The sequence below is a fragment of the Acanthochromis polyacanthus genome, chromosome 16 (genome assembly GCF_021347895.1).
Source record: "Acanthochromis polyacanthus isolate Apoly-LR-REF ecotype Palm Island chromosome 16, KAUST_Apoly_ChrSc, whole genome shotgun sequence".
In the NCBI taxonomy this organism is placed as follows: domain Eukaryota; kingdom Metazoa; phylum Chordata; class Actinopteri; family Pomacentridae; genus Acanthochromis; species Acanthochromis polyacanthus.
In genome coordinates this window covers 35,084,418-35,098,585 of record NC_067128.1, presented here as the reverse complement: position 1 = coordinate 35,098,585, position 14,168 = coordinate 35,084,418, and the positions used below count along the sequence as shown (strand labels likewise).

The window sequence follows — 14,168 nt, the reverse complement described above, 5'->3', positions numbered from 1 at the left end:
TTGAGCAAGTGTTGGTCGATTGTTTGGTTGACTGTTGGTCAGTTGTTGGATGATTGTTGAACTGTGGTTGGTCTAAGGTTAAACATTTGTTGCATGACTGTTGGACTTTTATTGGACGATTGGTTGGGTGGATTGTTGAGCTTTTGTTTTATGATTGTTGGCACTACCGTTGAACTATGGCTGGGCTATAGGTAAATGCTTGTTGAATGATTGTTGGACTTTAATTGAACGGTTGTTGAACAACTATGAATGATTGTTGGGGTTACTGTTTGTTGTATTACTTATTGTAGTTTCGCTGCTAACTTTGTGCCTCAAAGAGTCCATATTCTGCTTTTTGATTCCTCCTTTCTTTTGGACTTTTATATCCAGTAGCTGCCATTTGGTGCAGACTTACGATGCCTGAAGATGCACTTTCAAGACCTTGAATCAAACTTTTCTTTTAGGGAGGAAAAGTTTGATTTCTGTATGTGGGGATGTTATGACCCTGAGACATTTTTCTTCTTTGTAATCCTGTTTTCCACCTGCCAGATTCTTCCTTGTGCTCCACTGGTTTGTAATATTTTGGGGGGATTTCTGCTTGTTTCTGGATTTAAAGAACTCATGTTGTTTTTTTGGTTCTTGCTTTCATCACTGTGTTATGTAGCTGCCTTTTTGTGCAAACTTACAAAGCCTAAAGATGTACTTTCATGATCTTAAATAAAACTTTTCTTCTAGGGAGGGAAAGTTTAATTTTTGAGAGATTTATTTTGATATTCCAGATCTCTCTTTACTCCTCTCAGTTTGTCTGGAATTGACCTGAGCAGTTAGACAGTTCAGTAGAAGCAAAACACCTTATTTGCACCAGTTTTCTCATGTTTTACTGGTTTCAGAGTCCAGGTTACAGACCTATCATACCATTTCTTTCATTATTAGTGTAGCTTGAGGGTGAAAACTTCAAAATAACATAAAGCTGCTTTGCTAAACAGTCGTTTAAACGGTGTAGAAGTTCTTTCTTGTGAGTAAAAAATGGGAAAACACGCCACATGTCATGTCCAAGTTTTCTCAAACTCTGTCTTCAACATCTACACCAAAGAGTCATTCTCTCCAACAGGAAATGCTGCTTCTTACCTCCTGAATCTCCTCATTTGAAGTCAAGATTTATCTCCTCACTACAGCTCAGACATCTGGAGTTACTGACCAACCTTACCTGGCTTAGGTAGGACCAGGTGTCCAATCAGAGCAGGAGGATGAGTCTTAAAGAGACAGGAGCTAAAAATGGAGCGTTTCAGACAAAGAGAAGCTGCAGTAATGTGCAGCATGAGGGGAAAATAGTGTTGTGGTTTGTGGCTTTGTTCACTATTTCCTGTTTTATTTTGAAAAGATCCATGTCTCTGTGTTTTACTTCCTTTCTTTGTCGTTTGGCCTCATTGGTTCCACCTGTGGTTTGTCTGTCTGATCAGTTCTCTGGATAAAACATCATCATTTTCTCCCAGACAACATGCCTCTTTACCAGTTTGTCTTGGGTTTTTCTGGCTTTATTTGGGAGGGATTCTTCCTCTGTCTGGATTACTTGGACTTTGCGTTACTTCCTGGATCGGCAGCCATCTTCTGTTTTTTCTTGTCTGACTTCTTTTACATCTTTGGTAAGTTTTATTGAAATTATCTGTTGTTCTTTCACTTCCTGTCTGCTGTGTTTGCATCTTTTTTCCCTCCTATCCAACAAAATGTGCTTTTGGACACTAAAGCATGTAAACATATTCTAGTAAACCTGTAAACGTGCAGAATATGGGCTCTCTACCAATTATGTACATGTACTCATCGATATTTCCAAATAAAGCTGAGATGCTTCACTTCAGGATCCATCCTACAATCTTCAAAATACACCTGAGATCACTAAAGTTACTTGTTACTTGGAGTTCTTGTGCCGGATCAGTCTGTTCTTATCCTTTCAGGAGAAAATAATCAGGTTCCGATGATTTATTTTCAATGCAAATATCAGATTTTTGTGTTCATTTAGGCAATAAAGGCTGCAGGTAGAAAAAATGCAACACAATATCGCCTCAAAAAGAGTAAAAACCACTACAAAAAGATGCAAAATCACTGCAAAGGGATGTAAAATTACCATAACAAGAGGCTAAATTATCACAAACATATGAAATTACTCAAAATCTCAATATAAAGACGTGATGTCACCAGTTGATTTAGTTCAGTTTTCAGAAATCACATGAAAATGTTCATCTGGTTGAGAATTTATTGAGGCTAATAAGGCTGCAGCTATGGCTAAAGTGCTTTCTGACACGATTTACTAAGAAAATCATGGAGCATGAAAATAATAGCATGTTAAGTGTTTGAAACCAGTGATTATTCCCTGACATCCGGTGATATATATGTGAAATTCCACAAAATGGCTACAAAGAGATGTAAAATCACCAAAATAAGGCATGAAATCATCCAAAAAACATGTAAATACATCATGAAAAGTCATAAAATCAAGAGAAAAAGAGTAAAAATAGAGGCTGAATTGCCACAGATATGTGAAATTACTCCAAAAATATCACAAAAATATGTGATAACACAAGTTAATACAGTTCTACTTCCAGAAATCATCAGTATATGTGCAGACACACGTAGTACTAGTTGTGAGGATTCAGTTCTTGTTTGTCTCTTATGTGATTGTGACTCTTAGCTTTGGAAAAAAACTAAACAAATTCCGATGTCAGCTCAGGTTTAAGTGCTTTCTGGCATCAGTTCACTGAGAAAATCCTTGACGGGTTAATCGATCATGAAAATAATCACCGGTTTCACCCGTTGAATGGATGAAACCAGTGACTGTTCCCTGATATTTGGAGATGTATACCTAAAATTATGCAAAATTGCTCCAAAAAGATGAGAAATCACCAAAATAAGGCATGAAATCAGCACAAAAACATGCAAATACATCATGAAAAGTCACAATATGATGACAGAAAGAATAAAAATCACCAGAAAAGGAAGCTAAATTGCCACAAAGATGCGAAATTACTCCAAAAATGCCCAAAATTAAAACAAAAATATGTGGTAACACAAGTTATTATAGCTCTGTTTCAGAAATCTGGTACATATACTCGTCAGTTGTGAGTCTCTTATGTGATTGTGACTCTTAGCTTTGGAGAAAACTAAATTAATTCAGACGTCAGCTCGGGTTTAAGTGCTTTCTGACATCAGTTCACTGAGAAAATCCTTGACTGGTTAATCGATCATAAAAATAATCGCTGGTTTAAGTTGTGGGAGCTTGTATAAACTCAGAAAACATTTCATTTTAAACTGAATCTTGCAGGTAACTAGCAGGTCTGTTAGAATCAGAGAGCATCACCTGGTGTTACGTCCCCGTCGGTCGTATTTCTAACCGGCATCGTTGATCTCTGCTCGGCTGAGGTGACTCTGTAATTAACTCGACTAATGAAGCAGCAGAAACGCTGCTGCTGGTTACATAAAGACATCAGTTCGAGCACAACAGACAAACTGAGCGACTGTTAACTGTAGCAGGAAGCTCACTCAGAAAACAAACACGACCAGGATGATTTTAGCAACTACCTCTGAGAATGTGGCAGAAAAATACATGAAACTGTGGAATAATTATTAAAAAACTGTAAATAAATGAATGAACAACAAAAACCCCTAAAATAATGGCATTCCTGCAGATTTAAACACAAAAATTATGTGATTTTTGTGGTTAAACGTTGTAAAAGAATTAGTAAAAATACAGATTTTTGTTTTTTTAACTTATTTTATTGCAATTTACTATATATAATCTGTTATATAACAACGAGAAAAAATCTGTCAGTTTATAAAACAATATTTACGACATATCTGTTACTAATAGTATTCCGCTGATGTTAGATACAGTTAAATGTTTTGTTCATTTTTTTAAAGCTGAAAAAAAAATTGTCTGCATATTTTTAAAGAATTCTTAGATTAATGAATAAATCAAAAATCTAATAAATAAAATGAATAAATAAAATCGATTTTTTTAATATAACTGTTATAGTCCTGAAGCATAATTATTCTTTCAAACAGCATTTATTCTGTTCATGTCTGATTTAACTAGATAATGCGGTGAGCAATCTGTAAAGTGAAAAAAAACATTTAAAAAATATTATTTGTAATTATCTCTGTGCAGTGATTTGTATGATTTATTACATGGATATTACTGACAGTTTTGGTCTTATTTTTCCAGTCCTTTTCTTTCAAATAACTGCAAATATCCATAAAACTATGATATTTTTACTGATTTAAATTTCTAAAAATGTAATTTTATAGTCAAACGTTGTTCTTAACATGTAAATTGAAACATTTTGTTTTCAGTAATTTAACAAAATGAGGAAAAGCTTAGATTTTAATTTTTTTTAAATATTTTTTTTTTAGTCCGTAAGCATCATTTTTCTTTCAAATAACAGCAATTATCTGTAATATAATCGCATTTTTCCTTATTAAAAAGAACTTAACTGGACTATAAAATGTAGGGAGAATAAAACATTATTATTATGATTTATTATGTGGATATTATTGACAGTTTTGGCCATATTTTTCCAATCCTTAATATGCATATTTTTCTTTCAAATACCAGCAAATATTCATAAAATAATATTTTTGCTGATTAAAATTTTTAAAACTGAAATTCCATGATAAATACATAAAAAATCTAATAAAACAAAATAAATAACTAAAATAACACGAATAATAAATTAAAGAATTTTTTTGTATCTAATTTTTTTAGTCCTTTACCATCATTTTTCTTTCAACTATAAGCCTTTATTCCGTTTATATCTGTAATAGAACAACATTTTTTGCTGATTGAAGTCATGTTTATGTCAAACACTGCAACACAATGAATTACAATTTGCAAAAATAAAGATTTTGAGCAGTTTTTTCACAGTCGACACCTAAATGAAAACATTTTTCCTGTTTTTTTTTATTACACGTTTGTAGTTTCAACTAGATATGTGTAGTCCAGAAATTCCCATCCCAGACTGTTAAATAACCTCTTAGCAGCGTTGTTTCCCGTGTTTCTGCAGCGTTCAGACGACCACAGCAGATCAGCAGCTGTAGTTAAGAGTGCGTGGCGGCGTCAGGCCCGCGGCTCAGCTAGCTAGCTAGCGCCACTATCGGCCGCTATTACGACGGTTAGCAGAGCAAAACATGCTGTTGACTATGGAACGGCATTAGTTCCACCGCATTACACACAACGACTGTCTGTGTGACGACGGCAGCTCGTTCAGGCTTTTATTTCACCTCCGGAAACACACAGCGTCCTCATTTACAGCGCAGCCGAGTGTACGTTCCCCACATGTTCGCTAACACAGCACGCTTTCTGCTTTTCCTCAATGGGAACCAGCCACCAATACAATGAAGCTCTTACAGCCGGCATCATATCTGCTGCTAAATGAGCTGCTTTCCCCACACAGGGCTCCTGTAACGGCCTCCTATTGAGCGTGACAGTAGGTCTTCAGTGGCCGTACACGCCTGCTGCAGCTTCATGCTTATGCATCCGTGCACACGTATGTTGTTGGGGTGATTCTGGGGGTTTTTGTGGTGAATTTGCATCTTTATAGTGGTGGTGATCTGTTTTTTTTGGGGTCATTTTGCCTCTTTAAATGGTGATTTGGCGTCTTTTTGACTCTTTCTGGTGATCTCACATCTTCATGTGTTACATTTGCTCATTTTGTGATTGTTTTGAATCATTTTGTGGTGATTTCCTGTCTTTGTAGTGAGTTTGTCCTCCTTAAATTGTGATTTTTGCATCTTTATTGTGGTGATTTGACTCTTTTTGGGATCTTGCATCTTCATGTGCTATATTTATTGTTTTTGTGGTGATTTCCTGTCTTTGTAGCTAATTTTTCCTCCTTAAATGGTGATTTTGCATCTTTGTTGGGGTAATTTGACTTTTTTGGGGGTCTATGTGGTGATTTCCTGTATTTGTGGTGATTTTGCCTCTTTAAATTGTGATTTTTATTTTATTTTTTTGCGGCGATTTCCTGTCTCTAGTAAATTTTGCCTCCTCAGATGGTGATTTTGCATCTTTGTTGTGGCGATTTGACTTATTTTGGAGATCTTGCATCTCCTTTGTGGTGATTTCCTGTTTTTTTTGTGCTCATTTTGCCTCTTTAAATGGGGATTTTGCATCTTTGTTGTGATGATTTGTCTCTTTTGGGGAGGATCTTCTTATCTTCATGTGTTATATTTACTCTTCATGTGATGGTTTAGAGGCTTTCTGTGCATCATATCTGCTGCTAAATGAGCTGCTTTCCCCACACAGGGCTCCTGTAACGGCCTCCTATTGAGCGTGACAGTAGGTCTTCAGTGGCCGTACACGCCTGCTGCAGCTTCATGTTTATGCGTCCGTGCACATGCGTGTACAATGTGTCATTCTGCTGCAGAAACCTCCGTCTGTATGGAGACAAACGGCGGGTTTATTTTGCGATGAGCGCCTCCACTTTGCTGCTCCGCTTCTGTTTGAGCTGCTGATTTCCTTCATTTCCCCCGACGGCCTCCAGAGAATCTCTCCTGGACTTATTGCTCTGCTGCAGCTGCTGCTCCTGCAGACGCTATGTACAGTAATAATGCCTCTTTTGGTTCGACGTGCAGCTGAAATGAGCAGATTAATGGTGATTGTAGGAGTAAAACCAACGGTTAAAAGAGCCGGGAGACAGTTAAAGCCACGCAGCGACTCCACCTGCAGCTTTACGAGCCCAAATTAACACTAAATCAGCATACAAAGCTCATATCTGCAGCAGAATGTAATGTTTTGAGCATCATATTTTATACTGAATTAACAGCCAAGTGTGATATTAAAGATAAAGGTGAGAAAAGGTGCAAGATCCAGTTAAAAATGAAGGATTTTGCTGCTACAGAGATGTTTGAATGGACAGTTTTGTTCATTTCAGTGGAAAACAAGTGCAAGAAATGACAGATTTCCCCTAAAATTGGAACTCAGATTGCAAAATCTGTCAAAGTAATGCACATCATTCATCCTTAGAACAAAAACCGATTCAGAGCAGAGCAGCTGCACAGAATCAAAAGATTTCTGAAAATAGAACAATATCGACTGATGATGATGATGCGACTTTTTCGGGTGATTTTGCATCTTTGTTGTGGTGATCTGACTCTTTACGGGGATATTTCAAATTATGTGATCTATTTTACTCTTTTTGTGATGTTTTTGTGATGATTTACTGTCTTTGTAGTAAATTTGGACTCTTTTGCAGTGATTTTGCGTCTTCTTTTAGTTATTTTGAACATTTTTTTTTCTACCTGCAGCCTTATTTGCCTAAATAAAATCCAAATCAACAAAAAAACCTAGCTTTTGCACCATATTAAATCATGATAGACCGGGAGGAGAGCAGGTGCACATATTCATGATTTCTGAAAACAGAACTGTAACAACTGATGACGTTTTCAGTGCGTTTGTGGTAGTTTTGCCTCTTGTATATGGTGATTTTTCATCTTTTTTTGGTAGTTTGTAATCTTTCTGGGGATCTTGCATCTTTATGTGGTATATTTTACTCCTATTGTGGTGGTTTTGTGCCTTATTGTGGTGTGTTTGTTTGCTTTTTGTTGTGATATTGTGTGTTTTTGTAGCAATTTCACTACATTATTATATTTTTGATTGTTTATAAGGTGGCTTTGCATCTTTTTGTGGTGATTTTGCGCCTTAATGTGGTGTGTTTGCATGGTTTTGTGGTGATTTTCTGTTTTTGTCGTGATTCTGCACAACTACAGAACTCTGACAAGTCAGCCGCTGTTTTTAGACGATCTGCATGTTGATTGTTGAGCTGAGATGTAAGAAACCAGGAAATATTGACATTTAAGAAGCGTTTTTTTATCCTTCAAAAATTACTCAAACCGATTTGATCACCTCTTCACATAGTTGGTGATTAATTTAATTGCTGATAACTAATCTCTTGGCTTTCATCTCGGCTCTAGTTTTTGCTGCTGCTGTCATGAACTAACACTGTTTCTGATGGAATACATGAAGCTCAGGGTTCTGCTACGATTAGACGATCAATCAGCAGCTGTTTTTAGTCATTTTCTGAACAAGAGGATTTGAATTTGCACCTCAAATGTGAGACTTGGACACTTTTATATCTTTTAGCTCTGGACTCTTGAAGACGCCGTCTTGTTTTGTCCTCAACCTAAATAGTCAGTTTACTATCACAGATGAGGAAAGAAACCAGAAAATATTCACATTTAACAAGCTGGAATCATAGAATTTAGACTTTTTTCCCCTCTTAAAAACAGGCACACAAATGAATCCATTACCAAAATGGCTGCCAATTAACTTAAGAGCTGATAATGAATCTATCGGTTTTTGTATGAAACCATGAATAGGCATCAATGCAGATCAGCTAGCTGCTGTTTCTAGATGATCTGCATGTTGGATGTTGAGCTGCTGATACACAAACTTCTGTCTGTCCATTTGTTGGAACAAAACGCAAAAACACGAACTATTTCTTTGACGTCCGTTAGTTTGGAGCCAAAACACTAAATAAGTCAAACCTATTGGTCTCTACTGAGTTGGATGAGTTCAAACGGGATGTTCACAGATAGTTTGTTCCTTCTAGAGCCACAAATAATTAAAATTAATCATAAAAGGAACATCAGCGATTGAGAATACAGTTGGACGAGAGAATATCAACACAACCAGTCATCCTGGACACTGCAGACCAACAAAATGATGCCAAAGTCCTACAACTGCACTAATGCTTGGTTTTCTATTTGTACTGGAGATGCTGAAGAAGCTTCTACATGTTCATTTACATGTACTTAACAAGGAGACAATAAATCTGGATCATGCTTAAGATATAAATATCAAGTTCTCCAGAAGTACCAACTTTAATGTAAAACTACGCTGTTGTTCTGTCAACTAAGACTACTTCGTGTTTAGACTTTCTTCCACCACCTTGAGGCCAAAAACCAGCTGCAGATTTGAACCTCTCTGATGGATTTTTCTCTGCTGGAGCTGCTGAAGGAGCTCATGCACAGGAACTACCAACTATGATTCTCTAAAATCGCCACCTTTAATACAAAACTACGCTATTGCTCTGTAGAATGCGACAGTTTCGTGTTTATACCTTCTTCCACCACCTTGAGTCAAAGAGCTTTGAGCTTCTCCAACGGCATTGGAAATGAGGGAAAGGTCAATGTCCCTTCGAGAATAAATAAAGGTTTGAAATGAAAATATGTTCTCTGCGGTAGATTGTTGATGCTGAAGGATGCACAGGAACTTTGTTTCTCCAGAATCGCAGACTCCACCTTTAATGCAAAACGACACTATTGTTCTGTAGAAGACTATTTCGTGTTTATACGTTCTTCCACCACATTAAGGCCAAAGACCATTTGCAGCTTTGAGCTTCTCTGATGGATTTTTTTTTTCTGCTGTAGATGCTGATGGAGCAAAGGAACTATCAACTGTTTCTCCAGAATCACAGACTCCACCTTTAATGCAAAACTACGCTATTGTTCTGTAGAAGACTATTTCATGTTTATACATTCTTCCACCACCTTGAGGCCAAAAACCACTGGCAGCTTTGAGCCTCTCTGATAGATTTTTCTGTTTGTTTGGAGAAAAATGTGTCTTTAACTTCATCTGACAGCAGTTTACTTGCATTTCAGCCCATTTAGCCCATTCTAAAGTGCAGAAACTACCCGATGACACACTCAGACCCTCCCTGTCGCCTCCAGTTTCCAGTGACAAACACCGAGATGTTGGAAGATGCTCTGAGAGATGCCATGGCCACACATTTCCACCCATATGTCGCATGCACATCCATCCATCAGCCATCCAGCCAGACTCCACGCTCCATCCATCACTGCCCACTTCCATCAGCCCTTCAGAGCTCCATAAAGATCTCCATTCATCTCCTCCACGTCAAACCACTCGTGTCGTGACCTTTTATGCACCTATCAACTCCACAAATCCATCTTTCCATCCAGCCCCGTCTGACTCTGATCCCACATCATCATCGCTCGTTTCTTCCCCCTCATCGATCCGCCAATCGATAGTAATCTTAACACTCACCAGCTGCATGCCACAGATGAAGGCCAAGGTGCACCTGCCGCTACAGCAGCCCATGGCGTCCACGTGGGGCCCAGAACCTCCGCTTCAAGATCCAAAGGAACCCTCCAGAGGGCCGTCTGGCTGGCCGGCAGCCCGGCTGGAAGCCTCGGGGAGCAGCAAGCTTTCTGGCGGCTACTACTTCATTCAGACACTACCAGTCTGAGGAGCTCCAGAACACATGGGGGGGTCGAGGGTTGGAAGATGTTGGGGGGCGAAGGTGGACCTTTTGGAGGGTCAAGTTCCACAGAGACGGAGGCTTCAGATCAGCTGCATCTGAACCGGATTCCTGTTAAATAACAGACTTTCCAGTGATCCTCATTGGAGCTGAATCCAGAAGACACCAGATGTGAGATGAGCCGGATTTACCCCCCAGATGAAATAATCCTGGTGCTGGGCTGATGGAAGCAGCCTAATTTGTTCCAGGGTGGAGAAAACAAGTGAAAGTGGTTCCAGCCTCTCCTCTCCTCCCGCTCCTCTCAGGGGCAGTAACGGAGCATCCTTCACCAAAAGCCCCGCGTCTGTACCTCCAACACACCGCCGCACTCATCCACCGGATCTTATCCAGACACGGAACGGTGCGTAAAATTTCACCGGAGCGGATTCCCAGATCACCAGCACCACTCAGCCGTTGGCCCCTTCATTCACCGGGTCTCCGCTGGAAATTGTGTTAAAATAAAAACACAAACACACACACACACAGAGGAACGTGTCCAAATTTCGCGCACGGAGACGGTTCAATTCTCAGCCAAGTCTCCAAAAAAAGAAGGAAAAAAAAAAAAACGCGCCGCGGGTCCGAGAGGAGGAAGAAAAGCGGCCAAGTTTGGGGAGTCGTCTCCGGGTTCGTCTGGAAGGAGTGGAAACGGGGAGACAATAGGAACCGGGATGGACCAACGGACCGACAGCAGCCGAAAGGAGCGTCTCCGAGTCCCGCCTGTCGTCTGGCAAGTTCCAGCGCTGCAGCCGCGGACAACATCCGGCGGTGGATTTCACAATAAAACTGAGTGGAACAATTTTCATCACCGTGAGCTCGTTTTTCCTGCAGATCTATGGAAAAAGAAGAACCATAAAGAAAGAGTCAGGACTCAAGAATGTCTTTTGTGCAGAATGACACAATTATGACAGAAATCGCACAAAAAGTGGAATTTCTTTGATTATTGTCCATTATTTCCCAAGTGTTCACAAATGTTACAACGCTGGACAAAAAAATTGTGGCTCCGCATATTATAGATATTTATTTACATTTTAAAACTTCTCTCCAGACTTTTCTTTCTACTCTGCTTATCAGTAGAAAGATGTTTCTCCATGCTGAATGCATCTCCAACTTGCTGCTCTGTTCACCGTTTCTGAGCCATGCTGCATTTATTTTATTGATTCGGTAGCTTAGGTTTTTCTCTGTTACTCTTTTGTCGTCTCTGTTTTGTGTCTTGTTTGTCATTTTTTTGTTTCATGTGTGTACTTTGGCGACTCGTTTGTGTCACTTTTTGTCTTGTTTTTGTTGCTTTCTGTCTGGTTTGTGTCACGTTTTGTCTCTTTGCAGTCATTTTGTCTCATCTTTGCTATTTTGCATCTCGTTTTGGCAATGTTGTGCCTCATTTGTGTCATTGGTGCCTTGTTTTTGTTGTTTACAGTCTTGTTCATGTCATTTTGTCTCACTTTTGTAATTTTGTATTTGCTTTCTTGTCTCGGTCTTGCTGTCTTGTGTCACTTTGTTGTTGTTTCGTCTTCACATTATATAGATATTTATCTATTTCCATGTTTCCTAACCACACTTTTCCACTGATTCTGAGCCATGCTGCATTTATTTTATTCATCCTGTAGCTTTGATTTTCCTCGGTCTCTCTTGCCGTCTCTGTTTTGAGTTTTGTTGGTCATTCTGTCTTGTTTTTATGGTTTTGTGTCTCGTTTTTGTGATTTTGCATCTCGTGTTGTCATCTTGAGCCTCTTTGTGTTATTTTTTGTGTTGTTTTTGTCTTTATTTCTCTTTATGGTCATTTTCCGTCTTTATATTATAGATATTTATCTATTTCCATGTTTCCAGCCTTCTCAAACATCTTCTCTCCCCTCATTTTCCACTCGTCACTGTTTCTGAGCCATGCTGCATTTATTTTATTCATCCAGTAGCTTTGATTTTCCTCTCTGTTGTCGCCTCTGTTTTGGTCATTTAGGGGCTAATTATCATTGTTTCCTGTGTTGTTTTTTGTTGTTTCCTCTGTTGTTTTTGTCTCTCTGTGGAAACACTGCCTGCAGTTCAACCTGAAAACTCATTTTACAATTGTTTGCAGAATCTTTTATACAGAATCTGGTGTCTTTTTATGACTGAAAGATGTAGAATAACACGATCTTGATGAAATATCGTGAGTTTAAGCACACATTTGGTCATTTTTCTTGACGCACCACACTGATTAGTTCATGTTAATTGACTGAATTTGGGTTTAATTTGCAAACACGCCTTCTACTCTGAAGCTAAAGTGTGGTCACTACATCATTTTTTCTGGACAACATGGCCAATGTTTTGTCTAACTCCCATTAATCTAAAGGTTCTGTCTAAAATGTCTTTGTGAAACTGGCCCCTGATGTTTTTGGTAATTAGGCGGTAAAATTATGTGCATAAATCTGCATCAGTAATCGGCCTAATGACTCAGAAATAATCGACACACCAGTTTCTCTCCAGTATCGCGCATCGCTGGCGTTTCTAGGGCTGAACGGTTAATCGACTTTGATTTGGAACAATTCATTCACTCTCACTACATCACATTATTAAGTAGAGATTAGTTTTTACATGACAGGAGAGTTTGTTTTATGTTTTAGGTTTTTTTTTAATCAAAAAGCCAAATTAAGTGGCTCTTTTTATACACACGGTATGAATGTTTTGTTTTTGTGTGTGAAGTTAACTATTAAAAAGCATTTTTTATGGACAACTATTACACCGATTGTCATAGTTTGTTTGTTTTAAAACAAAGATTTAAAGTGCTGTCGTGCAGTTTAGCTTTATTTACACAAAATGTATGTTTCTAAAGTAATTAACAGTAATAATACTGTAGATGAAAATACGGAAATAACACTGAATGACAAAACAGTAATCACAAAAACAAAACAAGACTGTAGTAATAAAAACAAAACTGTAAATAAACATAGTAATAGCACATAAAAAATACAATTAAAATGAATATTTCTGTAAATGTAAATACAGTAATAGCACTGTAAAAAATACAAAATTACTTAAATATTAGTACTATAAAGAAAATGCAGTAATAATATTTATAATACTGTAAATGTAAATATGGCAATGGCACTGTAAAAAAACACAATTCTACTAATAAGACTAAATAAAAATATAGTAATAGTACTGCAAAAGGAAAATGTAGTAATGAGGTTAAATAAAATAATTATTGTCTGAATGTAAATAAATAGCACTGTACAAATACAATGCTAATAGAACTAAATAAAAAATATAGCAATAGTACTGCAAAAAGAGGTATTAAATGAATAATTCTGTATATGTAAATACAGTAGCACTAAAAATACGATACTACAAATAAAGAGAACTGTACTATAAAGAGGAAATGCAATAATAAACAATGATCATCACAATAAATAATAAATGTAAATACTATATCACTGTAAAAATATTACTAATGATAAAACTTAGTAATAGTATTGTAAAAATAAAATGGGTAAGAATAATGTAAATAAAAACACAATATTTGTACTGTAATAATACTACTGTGAATTTAAATACAGTAATTGTATGTAAACATTTTTGCCAGCTGGATAGCAGTACACTCGATATTTTCCCCAATCTTCCATCCCTGAGCATTTTATAATATTTTTTGCACGTTTTTTCCTCATCCTATCTGACCCTCTGGGCTCCTGGAGGCTTTTATTTTGAAGGCGGAGGTGTCCGTCCGTCCTCCTCTCTGTTGCAGAGGCTTTATGTGGCTGATGTGAGGCTCAGCAGGGAGCAGCAGCTCTTTGCTCCCTCCAACACAAACAGAAACAGGGATGGAAGAAGCAGCTGCTGCTGAATGTGGCCTTCAGACAGCAGCATGAATGAAACTCTCAGCAGGAAGTCGCTGCAGCCTGATTTACATGA

At 37.9% G+C, this 14,168-nt stretch overlaps 1 protein-coding gene across 1 annotated transcript in view; it reads right to left on the bottom strand.

Moving 5' to 3' along the window:
- nkain2 (sodium/potassium transporting ATPase interacting 2) overlaps positions 1-11,040 on the bottom strand; it is a 115,205-nt gene extending 104,165 nt beyond the window's left edge. The window contains exon 1 of the mRNA XM_051936643.1: positions 10,037-11,040. Coding sequence (XP_051792603.1) covers positions 10,037-10,090 — 54 coding nt within the window. The 5' untranslated portion in view covers positions 10,091-11,040. The remainder of the gene's footprint in view (positions 1-10,036) is intronic.
- Between the last annotated feature and the right edge of the window lie 3,128 nt (positions 11,041-14,168).